The following is a 19,747-nucleotide window of genomic DNA, read 5'->3' as shown; positions in this document are numbered from 1 at the left end:
TACCAAATGCAAAGAATTTTGGGGTTTTGGAAAGAATAATGTTTACTTTTTAAAGAGACTAGCGAGTTTCCAAAGTGGTTCATCATTTTACCTTCCCATATTAGCTTAGAATTCTTCCAGGTCCTCACCAAAATTTGATGTTGGCAGTCTTTTTAATTTTAGCCATTTCAATAGGTGGGGGTAGCAGATTCTCATTGTAGTTTTGTTTTGCCTTTTCCTAATTGCTGATGTGACCTGCTTTTCAAATACCTAATACATAGGGTCTTGGCTTGGTATTTAAAGTTTACTTTCTTCTTCTCCTCACTGTTGTGTGAGAATTCTTAATGTATTCTGGATACAAGTCTTTTGCTGTATATGTGTATTGTAAATATTTTCTCCCATTCTAAGGCTTTCCTTTTTTCTTTTAGCATTGTTACTGACGTGTAAGTTAACATACTATAACATTCATGCATTTAAGCCTACAGTTTGATGGGTTTCAGTAAATTGTATACAGTTGTGCAACCATCTCATAACTCAGTTTTTTAGCAAACTGTTACCCACAAACCATTCCCTCATGCCTGTTTGCAGTCAGTGCCTTCTTCCCCCTCCCCAAATCCAGGCAATCCCTGATCTTCTTTCTGTGTCTACAGATTTCACTTTTTCTAAGATTTCATACAAATGGAACAATACAGCATGTAGTCTCATGCAGTACCTTCTTTCATCTAGCATAGTATTATTTTTAGGTTCATCTTTGTTCTTGCATGCATGAGTGGCCCTTTAAATGCTGAGTAGTATTCCATTCTGTGGATATGGTGGTCTCTGTTAACCTATCTGTAGGTTGGATTGGTTACATGTTTTAGCTATTAAGATTCATGCTGCCTTTGTCCCCCATTGATATCATCTTTTGAACAGCACAATTTTTAAAATTTTGATGAAGACCGGTTTATCCATATTTTTATTTGCGTATTATATAAGAAATTTCTATCTACCCTAGAGTTGGAAAGCTTTCTTCCTGTGTTTTTTTTAGGAGTTTATGATTTTATCTTTGTTTTACATATAGTATAAGGTTCATTTTTTTTTCCATAGAGATATTCAGTTGTTTGAGCACCTTTTGTTGAAAGAGATCTATTTTCTCCCTTGATTGAATTACTTCATGGTAAATTTGTAGATATTTTGGCACCTTGAGAATATTTAGTTCCCTGTCAATCTTTGTCCTAATGGTTTTAACATCTCTTGATGATTTTTGTCTACATGATTTTATATTTTTCATTGGAGATTGTGAAAGAGTGATTTTCTATTTTGTTATTCCTCTGTATCTATTAGCTGTGATTCATTTGTAAAGAAGAACTTGCACTCATCAACTAAGGATATTTGGTTACCCTTAACTGCAGTTTCTTTTTATAATGATGGATAAATATTTAAATTTTATGCTTTCGTTATCAATTTACAAAGTAATGAGTTGCTATAATAGCCACCTCCAATGGTAGCAAATATGGCATGAGTTTGTTCTCCTTCATTTTTTTTAAAGTACTCTTACGGACTCATGTATTTTTATAAATTGTGGTGCTGAGTGAGACCGCTAGAGCTGTGACACCAAGCCAGACTAACAGTGGCTTAAAAATAGGGATTTGTCTGGATGTGGGTGGTACTAACATTGTTTCAGCTGTTCAGTAAGGATTCAGCTCACCCATTCTGTCATCCTTGTGTCCTCTTGCTTGTCACATCATGGTCTCCCACCCCTCAGCATTATGCCCATGTTTAACGTGTGGATATGGGGCACTGTCAGCTGCCAGCCAAAAAGCAGTACAAATCCTTGTCAGAATTGCCCCTGTAGACCTGTCTTTGTGACTCATTGGCCAGATCTGGGTCGCATGGTCACTCCAGCTGTCAAGAGGACTATGAAAGCAAGTATCTGGCAGATAAACAGAACTGTCAACATTGGCTTCGGCTGCTCATGAGCCATTGCCTGGGGCAGTGCACGTTGCCAACCCGGGAGAAAATTAGGTTTTTACATTAGAAACATCGGAGACATTACGTTAAAGAAAAAGGGAAGGAATTAGGGGGAATAGCTAGTAATGCCTACCATAAAATCCTTGATAAAGCACAGAATGACTAGAATTATTATGTTGTATTACTCTAAAAAATAAGCCATATTTATACATTTAACTTAAAAATGTAATTAAAAGAATAACATTTGGGCTTGCCATATTAATGTCTCATGATTCCTTTCATTGTCTTATAAATTTCATTTTATTATTGAACATGTTTTAGTGTCCTTGACGTATTACCTACTGTTATTTAATACAATGAGAATGTTATTCTGGGGCACCCTGCTGGCTCATTCAGTGGAGCACACACCTCTTGATTTCAGGGTCATGAGTTTGAGCCCCATGTTGTGGGTAGAGATTACTTAAAAAAATAAAGAGAATGTTATTCTAAATGCTGACATCATTTAAATAATTTTTAAATTTTTAATGCCAAAGTATGAATTCATGTATTCTTTAGACTTGTTCTGTAACGAAATTTGGAAGTTAAATAACCTTTTTACTCTATATCAGTTATCCTTTGGCATTTCTCCGTTGTCTCTGTGTTATCACTTCATTTTGTTAAGAACCTTGCTCTTCCAACCTATGTTCACTTTCATTCTTCTTTTCTCTCCTTTTTCCTTATCTTTCTACAGCTCTTTTATTTTCTGCTTTTCTTCAGAAGAGGGTAGAATAAAGTTGATTTCTGGTTGGTAAGATCATATTGTGGTATTAAATGTCCTTCTTAGTTTTTTAATTTCATTTAGGTTATGCACTGTTGACTGTTGATTGTTAACAGGTTCTGAAATAATCATATTAGCTTATCCAAGAAGTACATAACCAGCATTAATGGGCTGCGTGTTACTGAATCAGAAAAGCCACTGGTAGGCTCTAAATCACAACCAAGGTAGCTAATATAATTCTTGCCCTTAAATTACGTATTTAATGTGATTCTCTCTTCCTTTAGTACATGTAATCTCCCATGGAGCTCCATTAAGCTTTCAGCATTTTAGGCATGTTGTAGCTCCAGAAAAAGTGTCAGTGTATCCCATTGGGCGTATGGACACAGATTATAAATTGCCTTCAGTATTTTGGCAATATATACTTGTTATGTATAGGGTGTTTGTGAGTTTATCAATACTTTTCTTGAAAAACAAGGTATTTGGATTTTTTAAATCCTAAGTTACCATGTATGATTAAGGTACTGAGTTTGTCTTAAATTTACCTGAAAGTCGGCCCTATTTTAATAAATATATCTTCTACTGAGGGAGTGGTTTAAAGAATTACCTGCTTTATGGTAAAGATTCTTAAATCTGTATCCTTTCTATGCTGTAAAATAAAACTCCAGAAAGCTTTTTATTTTCATTTCTATTTCTGTTTTTATTCAGCAGTAAGGACTAGCTGCATAGTGAAAAACTCGTTCTTTGAAGTTCTGCTTGAACCGACTTTGCATCTTACTCACTGTAATTTCCGTGTCTTTGAGGAAGACAAGTTCATATCTCCCTTTCCCTCCCCACGTCTTTGAATGTGTTTCTGGGATTCCTTAGTTTTTGTTTTGTGTATGAAATGGCTTCCTAGTTAAACTTTAAGGAAACCGTATAATCCTAAACCTCTTCACTAAGTAAAAGTATAATTTCTGGATCTCATGCTTGTCTTTCTAGTTAAAATCAGTTGGAAACAACTAAGACTTTATCATAGAACTTGAGGCCTTATGAACAGAGTCACTTTGTGGAATGGTGTACGGAATTTGTATTCTCTATTTGTCCTTTTCTTTTCTCAGCTCATTGCTTACATCAAATCTAAAGAAAAATTTACCTGCTGAAGAGTTACTTTATTAGGGGAAAGAGTGAAATGTGATTGGCTTTGTGATGCAAGGATTATTTGATCCTTTCAGACTTTAAATATATAAGGCCATCATCCACAGTGGAATTCTGGTCTTTGTGCATGTATGTCATTTTTACATTTTGTTTCCAGTTAAATTCTGTCACTCTTCTGATTCCAGTTATACTAAGCTTTTAAAGTCATGTTAAACTTTTGACTTAGTGCTGTATTTTGTGCTCACAAAGATCATCTTACATTAGCTTATAGCTTAGTGAGTGCTGAAATACTTCTTGCTCCTTCATGGAACATTCTTTACAGCAGTCCTGCTGTATCTCCCTTCCGTTAGCTCAGTGCCAGCTGTTGCTTTGGTTACAGTGTTCCCGTTTGGGCAAGTTTTTCAGGGATCTTAAACAACTATGCTTCTTCTCTGACTGTTCTTGTGAGATTTTATTTTCCTCCCATATAATGCTACTGAGGTGTTGGAAAAGAAAGAAAAAGTCACATCGTGTTTATTTGTTTCTAAAGTAGGAGAAATAATTTTAGTTTAATAAAGGAAATGGTTGTGTCATCTTCTTAAGTGCTTTTGAAGAGGTAGAAATTCATCTTGATCTATTTGTGAAATTATCCTTTCTCCTCTATTACATGGTCTTTCATCTGATTTTACATCACAGTCTGTGAAGTTGGGGAAATTTTATATAGGGTTAAGTGATTTCTTGAAGGTCACGGTGACAGTTTGTAGAAAAATTATTCTTAGAATTGACTGTCTCATTTAGAGAAAAGATACTGTCTAGAAGACGTTGCTACCTTTTCAGCAGAAGCTTATCTCTTACTAGCATGGTATTTTTCAAATGTGCTTAAATTAAGTCTGTATGTTTTGAGAGCTCTTAAAATTTACCAGAGAGTATTTCTCACCTGCAAAATTGCTATATCTGGAGACCTTCTGAAGTCAAGTGGCGACAGGATGACCCATGGCAGAGTTTAGAATAGGCATGAAAGAGCCCGAGACCTAAAACTGGCCCACTGTGGGCTTGCCCTCTTTGGTGCCTCCATTTCTTTACCTATAAAATGAAGATATTAATATTTGTTCTACCTGTGTTTTTTTTTAATTTTAATTTTTTAATTTAAGTTTATCTTTTATTTTTTAAAATTACATCCAAATTAGTATATAGTGAAGCAATGATTTCAGGAGTAGATTCCTTAATGCCCCTTACCTATTTAGCCCAACCCCCCCCCCCACAACCCCTCCAGCAACCCTCAGTTTGTTCTCCATATTTGTGAGTCTCTTTTGTTTTGTCCCCCTCCCTGTTTTTATATTATTTTTGTTTCCCTTTCCTTGTGTTCATCTGTTTTGTCTCTTAAAGTCCTCATATGAGTGAAGTCATATGATTTTTGTCTTTCTCTAATTTCACTTAGCATAATACCCTCCAGTTCCATCCACGTAGTTGCAAATGGCAAGATTTCATTCTTTTTGATTGCCAAGTAATACTCCATTGTGTGTGTGTGTGTGTGTGTGTGTGTGTGTGTGTGTGTGTGTGTGTGTACACATACCACATTTTCTTTATCCATTCATCCATCGATGGACCTCTGGGCTCTTTCCATACTTTGGCTATTGTTGATAGTGCTTCTATAAACATGGGGGTGCATGTGTCCCTTTGAAACACCACATCTGTATCCCTTGGATAAATGCCTAGTAGTGCAATTGCTTGGTCGTAGGGTAGTTCTATTTTTAGTTTTTTGAGAAACCTCCATACTGTTTTCCAGAGTAGCTGCACCAGCTTGCATTTCCACCAACAATGCAAAAGATTTTTTAATTTTTTTTTTAACATTTATTTATTATTGAGAGACAGACACAGAGCATGAGCGGGAGTGGTACAGAGAGAAACAGAGACACAGAATCCGAAGCAGGCTCCAGGCTCTGAGCTGTCAGCACAGAGCTCGACGCGGGGCTCGAACCCACAAACTGTGAGATCACGACTTGAATCGAAGTTGGACACTTAACCAACTGAGCCACCCAAGCACCCCTGTTCTACCTATGTTTTGATGACAGAATAAAATTAGTGAATGTGAAGGCTCTTGTAAATGTGGAAAATAGTATGGAGATTCCTCAAAAAATTAAAAATACAGGGGCGCCTGGGTGTCTTAGTTGAGTGTCTGACTTTTGACTTTGGTTTAGGCCATGATCCCCGGGTCTTGGGATCAAGCCCTGAGTTGGGCACCATGCACAGCGTGGAGCCTGCTTAAGATTCTCTCTCTCTCTCTCTCTCTCTCTCTCTCTCTCTCCTCCCTCCCTCCCTCCCTCCCTCCCTCTCTCTCTCTCTCTCCCTCCCTCCCTCCCTCCCTCCCTCCCTCTCTGTCTCTCTTTCTCTGTCTTCCTCTTCCTCCTTCCCCACTCACCACACACACACACACACACACACACACACACTATATATATATATATATACACACATATCTATGTATATATATATGTATCTATATATATGTATATATATATATGTAAAATAAAAAAAATTAAAATGGTATAACCATATGACCCAGTAATTCTATTACTGGGTATTTACTTAACATAATTTGAAAGATAAATGCACCCCTCTGTCTATTGCAACATTATTTACAATAGATAATATATTATCTATATAGTCAACCCAAGTGACTGCACCAGTTTGCAGTTGCAGTCCCACCAACAGTGCACAAGGGTTCCCTTTATCCCCACATCCTTACCAACACTTTTTGTTGCTTGTATTTTTGCTTTTAGCCATTCTGACAGGTGTGAGTTGATATCTCATTGTAGTTTTGATTGGTGTTTCCCTGAAGATGAGTGGTGTTGAGTATCCTTTCATGTATCTGTTGCCATCTGTATGTCAATTTTGGAGAAGTGTGTTCATGTCTTCTGCCCATTGTTTAATTGGATTATTTGTTTTTGTATGTGTATATTGAGTATAAGATCTTTATATATTTTGGATACTAGCCCCTTATTGGATGTATCATTTGCAAATATATTCTCCCATTTAGTAGGCTGTCTTTTGGTTTTGTTGATTGTTTCTTTCCCTGTGCAGAAGGTTTTTTTTTTTTAACTTTTTTAACGTTTTATTTATTTATTTTTGAGAGAGAGAGGGAGGGAGGGGAAGGGAGACAGCACAAGCAGGGGAGGGGCAGAGAGAGAGGGAGACACAGAATCCGAAGACAGGCTCTAGGCTTTGAGCTGTCAGCACAGAGCCTGATGCGGGGCTTGAACTCACAAACCCTGAGATCATGACCTGAACTGAAGTCAGATGCTTAATTGACTGAGCCACCCAGGTGCCCCCAGAATCTTTTTATTTTGATATAGTCCCAGTAGTTTATTTTTGCTTTTGTTTCTGTTGCCTTAGGAGAGGATCTGGAAAAATGTTGTTATAGCGAATGTCAAAGAAATTACTGTGTGCGCTCTCTTAGAGGATTTTTATGGTTTCAGGTCTCACATTTAAAAATCCATTTTGAGCTTATTTTTGTGTATGGTGTAAGAAAGTGATCTAATTTCATTTTCTTTCATGTTGCTGTATAGTATTCCCAGCACTGTTTCTTGAAAAGACTGGTTTTTTTTTCCATTGCATATTTTTGGCTCCTTCATCATAGGTGAATTGACTGAATAATCGTGGGTTTATTTCAGGGTTCTCTGTTCTGTTGATCTTTGTGTCTATTTTTGTGCCAGTACCATACTGTTTTGGTTACTACAGCTTTGTAGTATAGCTTGAAATCTGAGATTGTGATCTTCTTTTTCAAGATTGTTTTGGCTATTCAGGGTCTTTTGTGGTTCTGTACAAATTTTAGTATTGTTTATTCCAGTTCTGTGAAAAATGCTGTTTGGCATTTTGATAGGGATTGTACTGAATGTTTAGATTGCTTTGGATAGTATGGACAGTTGAACAGTCTTCTCTCACTCCATGAGCATGGAATATCTTTTGTGCATTTGCATGGTTTTCTGTTGCCCTTAACTGTTTGTATTGATTTCCTAAGGCTGCGTAACAAATTACCACGTACTACGTAGCTTAAAGCAACAGAAATTTATTTTCTCATAATTCTGATGGTTACGAATCCAAATCAAAGTGTTGGCAGGGCCATGCTCCCTCTGGAGGCTCTGGGGAAGAATCCTTCCCTGCCTCTTCTTAACTTCTCCTGGCTCTAGTCCATCCCTGAATTTCCGTGGCTTGTAATGGCATCACTCTGATCTCTGCCTCTGTTGTCACAAGGCCTCTTTCACTGTATGTGTCTCTGTGTGACATCAGTCATTGGATTCAGAGCCCACTGCCATCTAGTATGACTTCATCTCAGTGTAACTAATTACATCAGCAAAGATCCTGTCTCCAGATAAGGTCACAGTCTGACGTTTCAGGGGGACATGAATTCGTTGGGGGCAAAGGGGCACTAATTTTAGACATGACACTGTCTAAAATTTAATCTATTTGTAAAACATAAACATTTGGCTGCTCAAGCTGCCACAACAAAAGCCATAGGCCGGGTAGGTAGCTTAAATAACAGAAATGTATTTCTCACAGTTCTGGATGTTGGAAGGTCCAAGATCAGGGTTGAGCAGGGTTCAGTTTCCGGTGAGGAGTCTCTTCCTGGCTTGCAGACAGCTGCCTTCTTCCTGAATCCTCTCACATGGCACAGAGACAGAGCGTACAAGCTCTCTGGTATCTTTTATAAGAGCACTAATGCCATCAGACCAGGGTCCTACCCCCAGGACCTCATCTAACTCTAATTAGCACCCAATAGCCCCATCTCTGAATACCACCACCTTGGGTGTTAGGGCTTCATCTGAATTTGGGCGAGGGGACACAGGCGTTCCAGTCCATGGCAACATGCAAAACTGAAATATGTATTTTATATTAGCCATTATCTTGGAAGCTAATTATTTTTAAAAGCCAATTGTGATTGTTTATATTCAGACATAAAACTTGCTTTTATTGTCTTGGGAAAAAATTAAACAAGATTCGTGTTTATTTAATAATATGAACATTTGTGTATTATTTTATTCAATTTAATATCTTTGCCCCCAAATAAACTGTTTTAGGTATGTAAGGTATCTGATTTACATTTTTTCTCCTAATTTGTTATCATTTTCATTTCCTATTATTTACCATAGACTTTTAAATTAAAATACAACTTGGGGCGCCTGGGTGGCGCAGTCGGTTAAGCGTCCGACTTCAGCCAGGTCACGATCTTGCGGTCCGTGAGTTCGAGCCCCGCGTCGGGCTCTGGGCTGATGGCTCAGAACCTGGAGCCTGTTTCCGATTCTGTGTCTCCCTCTCTCTCTGCCCCTCCCCCGTTCATGCTCTGTCTCTCTCTGTCCCAAAAATAAATAAACGTTGAAAAAAAAAAATTAAAAAAAAAAAATTAAAATACAACTAACAGCAAAGTGCATAAATTATAAGAGTGCAGCTCAATGATTTTTTCACAAAGTGAACAAACATATAACTAAACATTGGGATTAAAATTAAAAAAAGCTGGGGCGCCTGGGTGGCGCAGTCGGTTAAGCGTCCGGCTTCAGCCAGGTCACGATCTCACGGTCCGTGAGTTCGAGCCCCGCGTCAGGCTCTGGGCTGATGGCTCGGAGCCTGGAGCCTGTTTCCGATTCTGTGTCTCCCTCTCTCTCTGTCCCTCCCCCGTTCATGCTCTGTCTCTCTCTGTCCCAAAAATAAATAAAAACGTTGAAAAAAAAATTAAAAAAAAAAAAAAGCTAAAACCATTACCAGCATTCCACAAACTTCCCATATGCCCCTTATTTGGCTGATAAATTCCCCCAGGTAATTCTTTTATATCTCCCTAAAATTTGAGAGCTGTTTCTGTAGGCACCTGGATTTGTAGCAGGTGTTTATGTAGATCTCTTACCTATCAGATGTCATATTAGTGGACTTAGTTTCCATCATATGCTCTTATTCACAGGCTTTTGTACGTGCTGTTCCTTTGCTTGGAGGAGTTTTCTTTTTGCTTTCCCCCTCCTCCTGGAAATCTTTTCACACGTCCTTACCTCCATGCCGCTGGACACCTTCCCATGACAGCTTCATTTCAGGTCTTAGCTGAGATTCCTTCCTTTCAGGATCATTTCTGACCCCTCCATTCTTCTTCCCTCCCCAGTTGAGTTAATCACCCCTCTTATGTGTTTTCATTAAACTTTCCATTTCTCCTCTCACTTATCATAGTGCATTCTAATTGCTGCTTTACTTGTCTCTGTCTCCCATCAGACCGTGAATAACGAAAAGTCAGAGTGCAGTACTTCATTTTTTTTTATCCCTTGTATCTTGCACATGGTCGGTGTATAGTGGATGATACACATTGAATGATAACAAAATTACTATGTTTTAGTAGTGCAAAGTGTTCTAACAGTTCATCTAGTCCAGCCCCCTCATTTGACAGATGAGGGAACTACAAGCCTGAAATTTATTGTTAGTAAGGTCTTGGAAAAAGCCTGTGGTCAAAATACATAGTATTTGTCTGTGACGAGAGCGGATGGTAGAGAAAGGACATTAATGTTCAATATCTTTAGGAAATGTTCTTCACTTGAATCATAGCTACACAAAATGATTGCACTTTCAATTTTCCTAGTGTTCCAATTTCATTCCTGACTGGAGTATTGTATCATTCCATGTCTGTTCTCTCACTCTCACTGATTCTATTCTTGATTTACTTCCTTTGTGATTTATAGTTTCCAACACTACTGTTTTCATTTTTTATTCAGGTTAGTTTGCCACTCAGACAAGGTTGCTGAGATGATCCGTTTCAAAAATGTTCTCATTTCCCACCAAAGATGTTTGGCACTTTAGACTCAGCATGACTAACAGCTAAGTGCTTTTTTAGCAACAGCCTCTGATCCTCCCATGCCCACCTCTCTCCTGCTCATCCGCTCACCCAAATGGTCTCCTTCTTCTGATTGTCCTTTTTTTCTTTTCCCATCTTCTCAGTCTTCCAAACTTGAGCCTTTGAAGAGACTAGGCTCTTCCCTAACTCTTGTCCATTGTAGTCAGTCAGCATCCAGTTTGTTTCCAGTGTTTCAGAATCTCTTGTATCTGTCTTGTTCTTTATATTCTCACTGCACCTCTCTAGTTCAAGCTCTTTTTTCAACTATCATCAAAGCTGATTATTTCATTTCCTCAAACAACTTAGATTGTGATTATCTAGAAGACATCAATAATTTTTTTACTACAATCAAAGTAAAATAAATGTTTTACAGAATGCCACTCAGTGTTGCTAGTGACCAGATCCTTTTTTGTCAGCTCAACATTATCTTTTACTGTCTTTTTTTATGTACATCACATTCACGGTAGTAGAATCTGTGTACTGCTCCTTGAACATAGTCTGTAGTTTTCCTCTGTCATTTCTTTGTGTATTACGTTGTTCTTAAAAATAAAATAAAATAAAAAAAACAACTATCTTCAAATGAATATATGGTTCTCATCCTTTGAAGTCTGGCAGTCATCTATTCCAGTGGTTCTCAGATGTTGGTTCCTAGATGGCTGCCAGGCTAACTATATCAGAACAATCTAAAGAACTTTGAAAAATACAATAACCAGGTGTCATTCTGATCCAATTGAACCACAGTTTTTGGAGTTAAGGTCTTGTTGGCTACATTTTTACAAAAAAGATCTTCAGATAATTTTGGGAATTCCTATTCATCTATCCTCATAATTTTTAAATTTATGAAGTTGAGATACACAGGAGAGAAAGGAGTTCCTCAGGATTACTCATATTTATTGGGTAACTACTCATTTAAATGATGACTATGGAGCAGTAAGAATTTCTTGGGAACTGAAACAAAGACTATTGTTAGCATTCTTTTAACTTTTGGAATATTGAATGATCTGAGAACCAGCATTTTGTACTACTCATACACTGAGTCCTAGGTATTTTAAATGTGTTATTTCAATAGTCTTTTCATTTGTCATACAAAGATTAGCAAGCCAAATGATAAAAAAATTTTTTTAATGTTTTTAATTTATTTTTTGAGAGACAGAGCTCGAGTAGGGGAGGGCAGAGAGAGAGGGAGACACAGAATCTGAAGCAAGCTCCAGGCTCTGAGCTGTCAGCACAGAGCCCGACACGGGGCTCGAACCCACGAACCGTGAGATTGTGACCTGAGCCGAAGTTGGACACTCAACTGACTGAGCTGCCCAAGTGCCCCCAAACAATAAAAATTTTATTTATTCAACTGATAATTCTTAAACACCTAACACCTGTGATAGATGTAACGAGTATTGCAGTGAATAAAACAAACTTGGTATGTTCCCTTAGAGATCTTAAAATCTGATGAGGAAGGAAATATTAATTATATAAGTAAAATAAGGTTTGATGAGTGATAATTTACCCAGTGTCACACAGTTACATATATAGCAACGTTGGGTTTTTATCCCAAGACTATCTGCATATAACAGCCCACGTTCTTTCCACATTAACTATGATTCCAACAGATCAAGGTAAAGGCAACTAATTCTTGTTGAGCTCTTTATTCTATCTTTAGCGCTAGATGGGTTACAAGGATAATTTCATTTACCTGTAAGGTTGGCGCAGGTGGTGCAGATGAGTAAGCTAAGTCTCAGAAAAGTAATTTGCTAAGGTTTTGTCTACTAACTGCACATGTGTGGCTTCTGATCTAGGTCTGACTCCAAAGACCTGTGAAACAGGAATAACAGAATCTCAGAATAGAATCAACAAATCCGATAGTTGGTTATTTGACAAGATTAATACTTTAAACTGGTAAATACTGAAAAAGACTGATGAGAGGGTGGGGGGGGGGAATTTAAAGACACACATTACCAGTATTAAGAATAAAAAAAGTTGACCTAATTATATACTTAACAGAAACTAACATGTTTGTAAGAGGACACTAAATATAACTTTATAATAGTAGATTTGAAAATTTAGATAAAATGGAGAAATTTCTGGAGAAACAACTTATTGAAAATAACACTAGGTTGGGGCGCCTGGGTGGCGCAGTCGGTTAAGCGTCCGACTTCAGTCAGGTCACGATCTTGCGGTCCGTGAGTTCGAGCCCCGCGTCGGGCTCTGGGCGGATGGCTCAGAGCCTGGAGCCTGTTTCCAATTCTGTGTCTCCCTCTCTCTCTGCCCCTCTCCCGTTCATGCTCTGTCTCTCTCTGTCCCAAAAATAAATAAACGTTGAAAAAAAAATTAAAAAAAAAAAAAGAAAATAACACTAGGAAAATTAGAATCTAAATAGTTTTATTGACAAGATTGAATTTATCATTATACACCTTCCCTCAAAGAAAACCCCACAGATAGGTTCACTATTTAATTCATCCAAACATTTAATAAATCAACCAGTGTTGCACAAACTCTAAGAATTGAGAAAAAAGGAAAGAAGGAACACTTACTTGATTATTTCATGAGGCCAGTATAAACTTGATACCAAAACAAGGATATTATGAGGAAGGATATTAACTGTCTTGACAATCAGTGCAAAAATACTTAAGAAAGTATTAGCAAATGTAATTCAGAGACAGGTAAAAAGGATAATTTATTATTATCACGATGACTTTAGTCTAGAAGTGCAGTGTAATGTTATCAATAAAGGGAAAAATTGATCATCTCAATATATGCAGAACAAGAATTTAATAAAACTCAACATCAATCTATGACTTAAAAACTCCTAGCAGACCTAGCAAAGAATTTTTTTTAGTAAATGATATCTGCAAAAATCACAGTATTGAAATATTTAAGGCTTTCTACTTGAGATTAGGAATGATACAAAGATATTACTCGTACCACTTGTATGTAGTAACATACTGAAGATCCTAACCAGGGTAATGAGAGAGAACAATAAAATGTAGAAGGATTGGAAAATGAAGAAATAAAAAATACTCAGAGATAACATGGTTATGTATATAGAAAATTGAAAACAATCTCCAGAAAAACTATTAGAATTAATAACTGAACTTTGGTAAATTTCAATGTATAAAAACCTGTTGTATTTTCAGTATACCAGCAACAGAGAAACAAAAAGATTTTTAAATTACCACTTAAGTATCCAAAAAATATTAAACGTGTAGGAATGATTCAAATGAAAGATATATAATAGCTCTTCAAGAAACTGTAACATTATTAAGAGAAATTAAAGAAAACCTGAGTAAATGAAGAGAACTACCCTTATTCATGGATTGGAGAGTTCATACTTATAAAGATTTCCATTCTTTATGATTTTACGTATAGATTTATTGTAGTCTCAACATTTCAGGAGTTTTTCTCTTTGATGGAAACGATATGCCATTATAAGATTTATGCGGAAGCATCCTGAAGCAAGAATAGCCCGTACACCAAACTGAAGAACAGGGACGGAGGACTACCAGACTTATTCTAGAGCTACGATAATTTCCATAGGTGAACTGACATACAGATAGACAAATGGCACAGAATTGAAGGTCCAGAAACAAACACACATAGATGGAAAGTTGATTTACTGCAAAGGTAGGCTTTGAGAGCAAGGAGGCAAAGATTGTCTTATCCTTGTTTGTTCTTTCAAATAAATTGTGCTGGGTCTGGGACGCCTGGGTGGCTCAGTCAGTTGGGCGTCCGACTTCTGCTCAGGTCATGATCTTGGGGATCATGAGTTCGAGCCCTGCATCAGGCTCTGTACTGACAGCTCAGAGCCTGGAGCCTGCTTTGTATTCTGTGTCTCCCTCTCTCTCTGCTCCTCTCTTTCTCTCTCAAAAATAAACATTTAAAAACAAATTGTGCTGGGTCAGTTGGGTATTCATATAGAAAAATATTAATCTTGGCTCTTATACAGGAAGTAATTCCAGGTGGATTATATATCTAAATATTAAAGGTAAAGCAGTAGGGTTTCTGGAGGATAAATCATGAATGAAAGACATCTTCATAAATGTGGGATGGAAAATTTTTAGGATACTAAAAGTGCTAACTATAGGTTGATAAAATGGACTGTATTTAAATGAGGAACTTCTTTTCCTTATAAGACTTCTTAAGAGTGGGAGAACATCTTTGCAATACATATAATCATGAAAGTGATTACATCCAAATATGTAAACAACTTTTACAAATATGTAAAAGATGAAAATAACCAGTGAGAAAAATGGGCAAAAGAGATGAATATGTACTTCACAAAAGCAGCTGTCCAAATGGATAATTTACATGCAAGAAAGGATAACTTCTTAGTCATCACAGAAATGTAAATTAAAACCACCATGAACATTCCAGAGAATAGCTTTAAAAGATGATAATTCTAAATTTTGGTAAGATGGTGAAGCACCCACAACTCATTTATTGCTGCTGGAGTGTAAATTGGTACAATGACTTTGGGAAATAGGCAGAATCTGCAAATGCTAAGCATACAAATACCTAGTGATTCAGCATTTCTACTCTTACCCAGCAGAAATGCATATGCATGTATGTTCACTAAAAGCTGTGCACCAAAATGTTTGATGGCAGCATTGTTTAAAATATGTAAAAAATGGAATAAGTCAAATGTAATCCAGTTGGATATTAGTTGGATAGAGAAAGGTAAATTTCTAATCAACAGCAGTGAAAACAAGGTAACTACTGCTACATGCAACCACATGGATGCATTTTACAAGTAAAATTTTGACCAAAAGGCAGACACAAAATAATAGCTTTTTTTATGTTTCCATTTATGTAAAATTCAGAAATAGGCAAAACTAATCAATAGTGTTAGAAGTTATGATAATGATGATATTTAGAGATGTGCATTTGGAACAGTACAAAAGATTCAGAAGTGCTGATACTCGGTTTTATGGTCCAGGTGGTAGTTACAAAGATGTGTTCACTTTGTGATAATTCTTAGAGCTGTGTTTATATAATTTGCACACTCCTTTGTATATATGTTAAAGAATTTTAATTATTATTTTGTAGTGCCCCAACTAACAAACAATATGTTTACATTAAGCTATGAATGTGAATAACTGGCATTAATTGAAAAAGTGGTCACATTAATTGGAAGGCTTAAAATTACAACTAGAATGATTGTAAGTAGTATAAATTATAATTATTACAAATAATACCACATCAGATGCTTCTTTAATAGTGAGCTATACATATTTCTGTTTTGAAAAGTTTTGGGGGGTTAATAATTTTTGGAGTGGGAAATGATGAAGACTGGTCCATGTTATTAGCCAGATCGTTCAAGTGAAATATAACTTTAAATGTGTTTCAGTTGCTATACAGTGTATCTTAAAATGTACATTCAGCTGATAACACTGAAACCCTACCATATATTGAGAAGCTATGCTCTTCAGACTCTTTGAGGATAATAAAGGCAATAAATACGATTTTACAATATATATTCTACCTTTATAAAGTGAAAATTTCCTTAAAGGTCGCTCAGGTAATGCTTGTTTTTGTATTATACAGACACTCGTATAATGCTAGAGGAAATTTCTTTGCAGCTGCATAATTTTGATCTTTTTTTAAAACATTTGTTTATGTGATGAGAGAGAGAGAGCGGTAGCACAAGCAGGAGAGGGGCAGAGAGAGAGGGAGAAAAAGAATTCCAAGCAGGCTCCACGCTGTCAATGCAGAGCCAATGCAGGGCTTGAACTCACAAAGCATGAGATCATGACCTGAGCCGAAATCAAGAGCTGGGTGCTTAACTGACTGAGCCACCCAGGTGCCCCTTGATCTTGATCTCTACTAAAAAATAAAAATAAAAAAAATATTACCACTCTGGGGAGAATGGAATAAATGGAACTAACAATAACCAAAACATAGCTATACCTCATGTTTTCACTTAATAATTTTATGTGAATAGCTTATTTTCTCCCATTTTCTTTGGTAGTTCACTGATAGAGAATTGACAGTGTATAAAAGAATTAAATTCTATTATAACTATATGAACAGATTAAATTAAGCTTTTTCCACTAAAATGTTTGAAATGATGTCCATTTGCTTCTTTTTCTTGGGGGGGGGGGGGAAGTCTACAGTGGGTATTGCTATTCACCAACCTTGTTTCTTGCTACTTTCTTTAAGCTGATTCTACTTTGCCTCTGTTTGTGCGTGTGTTATTACAGCATGTTCTATTATTAACACCGGTGTATTTCAGGAGTAACCTTTTGTCTTATTTCTAAACTTAACAGTTTAGAAATTGTTAATAAAATAATTTAACTCTTAAAATAAGTGCCTCTAATAACAGGCACTGAATCATAAATGAAAGTGGACTTTCAGCTATTTGGATCTGGAGATATATGTTGATGTGAACCATATTCTGGCTTGATGATTCATGTACTTAGTGACAAAGCCAACAACCTGTTAATAATACTATGGACTCAATCTGCTCACAGTATTTTGACTGCCTACTCCTCTCTGCTATAGTCACCCTGCTCTAGCCACTGTCAGGGCCTTCTTGCTGTTTGATTGATTAGCTGCCAAGCATATTTTAGCTCAGTGCTTTCGTTGATACCTGTTCAGATCTGTTTTACCCCATATCCTCCTCAGACTCCCTCCCTCATCATATTTAGGTCTCGGTTTGAAAATCACCTCAGAGATGCATGTAACAGAGTATCAGGTAGTGAAAATTGACTCCTCTGACTTATAACTGGCTTCTCTGACTTCTTCTGTCTGTAATTTCCCCATCATTCTCTATTCTTATTCCCTGATTGATTTTTTTTTTGTAGCAGTTATCACTACTTGATACTCTGTTACAGATATATTATTAATATATTTCTTGGTAAAGGGGCTCCTGGATGGCTCATTCGGTTAAGCTTCCAACTTCAGCTCAGGTCATGATCTTGTGGTTCGGTCTGTGCTGAGAGCTCAGAGCCTGGATCCTGCTTTGCATTCTGTGTGTGTGTGTGTGTGTGTGTGTGTGTGTGTGTGTGTGTGTGTGTGTGTGTGTGTCTCTCTCTCAAAAATAAACATTTAAAAATTTTTTTAAAATATATATTTCTTTGCATATATAACCCCTACCCCCCTTTTGTGCATGCATGTTCTCTCTCTCTCTCTCTCTCTCTCTCTCTCTCTCTCTCTCTTTCAAAAATAAACATTTTTTGGGGCGCCTGGGTGGCTCAGTCGTTTGAGCGGCCGACTTCGGCTCAGGTCATGATCTCACGGTCCATGAGTTCGAGCCCCACGTCGGGCTCTGTGCTGACAGCTCGGAGCCTGGATCCTGCTTCCGATCCTGTGTCTCCCTCTCTCTCTGCCCCTCCCCCGTTCATGCTCTGTCTCTCTCTGTCTCAAAAATAAATAAACGTTAAAAAAAAAAATTAAAAAAAAACATTTTTTAAAAATTAAAAAAATATATATTTCTTAGTAAATAGAAGTTCCATGACGGTAGGGACTTAATTAGTTTTGTTTACAACTATATTTCTAGGACCTGGAACCAAGACCTACATAGTAAGCACTGTATAAATATTTCTGGTTAGAATGAATTGAATGAATGAAATATAATGAATAGTGTCAGTCTGCATGGATCTGCCCTCAGTTAACTCTGCAGATATTCTTCAAACAGATGTAGGGTTGTTGTTATTTCCAGCATGGCTCTCTTGATAGGGATTGGTGGTAAATTTTAAATAAGCTCTAATAATATAACAGATTTTTGATCTTGTTATTATCCTTTAAAGGATGAGAAAAAGGGAAAAGGGGAAAATAATATACATAGTATTTAATTTTGTCTTTTATGGAAGAAATCATGACTAAAAATAATATTTGTTCTAAATGGACTCCCTTTGTTCCTGCCTGTGATAATTTAAAAATTTAATAGTAACTACTCAAGTACCACTTAAAGTTGTAGATTTATATTGATTTTGTTTGTTTTCCTTTTATACCTATTCCCACCCCCCATGCCCACCTTTTTAAAGAATCCAACTCAAGTTGGAACAGCTCTTCAGGTTTTCCATAATCTTGGAACTTTGAAGGAAACTATTACCAGCGTTGTGGATGGATATTGTGCTTCTTTAGAAGAACATATCAACAGTGCATTAGACATCAAAGTTCTGACTCAGCCTTCGCAGTCAGCTGTGAGAGGTATGGCTATGGTTTATATTTAGCTGCTTTATTTATTTATAACCAAGAAGTCCTTTGAATAGTATGTGAAACACTTAAGTTTCAAAGCAGTCTAATGACTCATATTTTAGTAGACAGAAAATGAGAGAAGAAATTATGTTTCAGAATTTATTTATAACTTTTTTTGTCTAATCAGTGAGTTGAATTGGCCAATTGGTATATTCAGAACTTCTAGAAAAAAAAAATCTATAAACTGTGGCTTCACTTAGTTCAGAGGAAACAGATGCAAGAAAAAAAAAAAAGGAACATTTTTCTTTCTGAAATCCTTATCCTCACATGTACTTCTTGAGACAGAAAATATTTTTTAAGGAAATGCAATTTCTTCCTTAGCTTTTTGGGCTTTTCCTTTTAATAATTCTGGTATTCAGGAGCCAAAAAGGTTAACTGTGGAGGTAGAAACTGATAAAACCTTTGGGAACATTACAATGACAGCAAAATGTAAAGAAAACTACTAAACAAAGGAATGAGAGAGGAGTAGCCCTACAATAGCAGTTTGTGACCTTTTTCCTGCCAAGATGTACCTGCCGATGGCATTCAGATCTAACACACCCCTCAAAGGTGGGATAGGAAAGAGTACACATTGTGTGTGGCTTTCACTTACCTAACCAACACATGTCTGCATTTCTTTCCTTCTTTCTTCTCTCATGTTAATAAGGAGGAGCCTTCCTTGCTCCTGGCGGAAACCGAGTACTCTGCTTTTGCTTTAGATCCCATCTCCCAAGGGCATTGCTTTAGCAGATCCCCTCTGTCTGCCATGCAGTTACTTTTCCTTCTTTAAGTCTCTTTCCTGTCATGTACAGTCATGCTAGTGTACCTTCTGCTTAAAGACAGACACCTCTATCTTGACTGCATTTCTTTTTTCTTCCCTCATTTTATTTCTTCAGACTACAGAAAATCCCCCAAAG

At 36.8% G+C, this 19,747-nt stretch overlaps 1 protein-coding gene across 4 annotated transcripts in view; it reads left to right on the top strand.

Moving 5' to 3' along the window:
• The window catches only part of COG5 (component of oligomeric golgi complex 5), a 341,375-nt gene that overhangs the window by 153,461 nt on the left and 168,167 nt on the right, over nt 1-19,747 (top strand). For all 4 annotated transcript variants that reach the window (XM_086696940.1, XM_086696941.1, XM_086696939.1 and 1 more), the window contains exon 8: nt 18,638-18,803. In XM_086696940.1, coding sequence (XP_086553066.1) covers nt 18,638-18,803 — 166 coding nt within the window. The remainder of the gene's footprint in view (nt 1-18,637; nt 18,804-19,747) is intronic.

This window comes from Puma concolor, chromosome A2 (genome assembly GCF_028749965.1).
Source record: "Puma concolor isolate L17-30 chromosome A2, mPumCon1.1.hap2, whole genome shotgun sequence".
NCBI lineage: Eukaryota > Metazoa > Chordata > Mammalia > Carnivora > Felidae > Puma > Puma concolor.
Note: the sequence above shows the minus strand (reverse complement) of the source record. Positions and strands in the feature narration are given on the sequence as shown.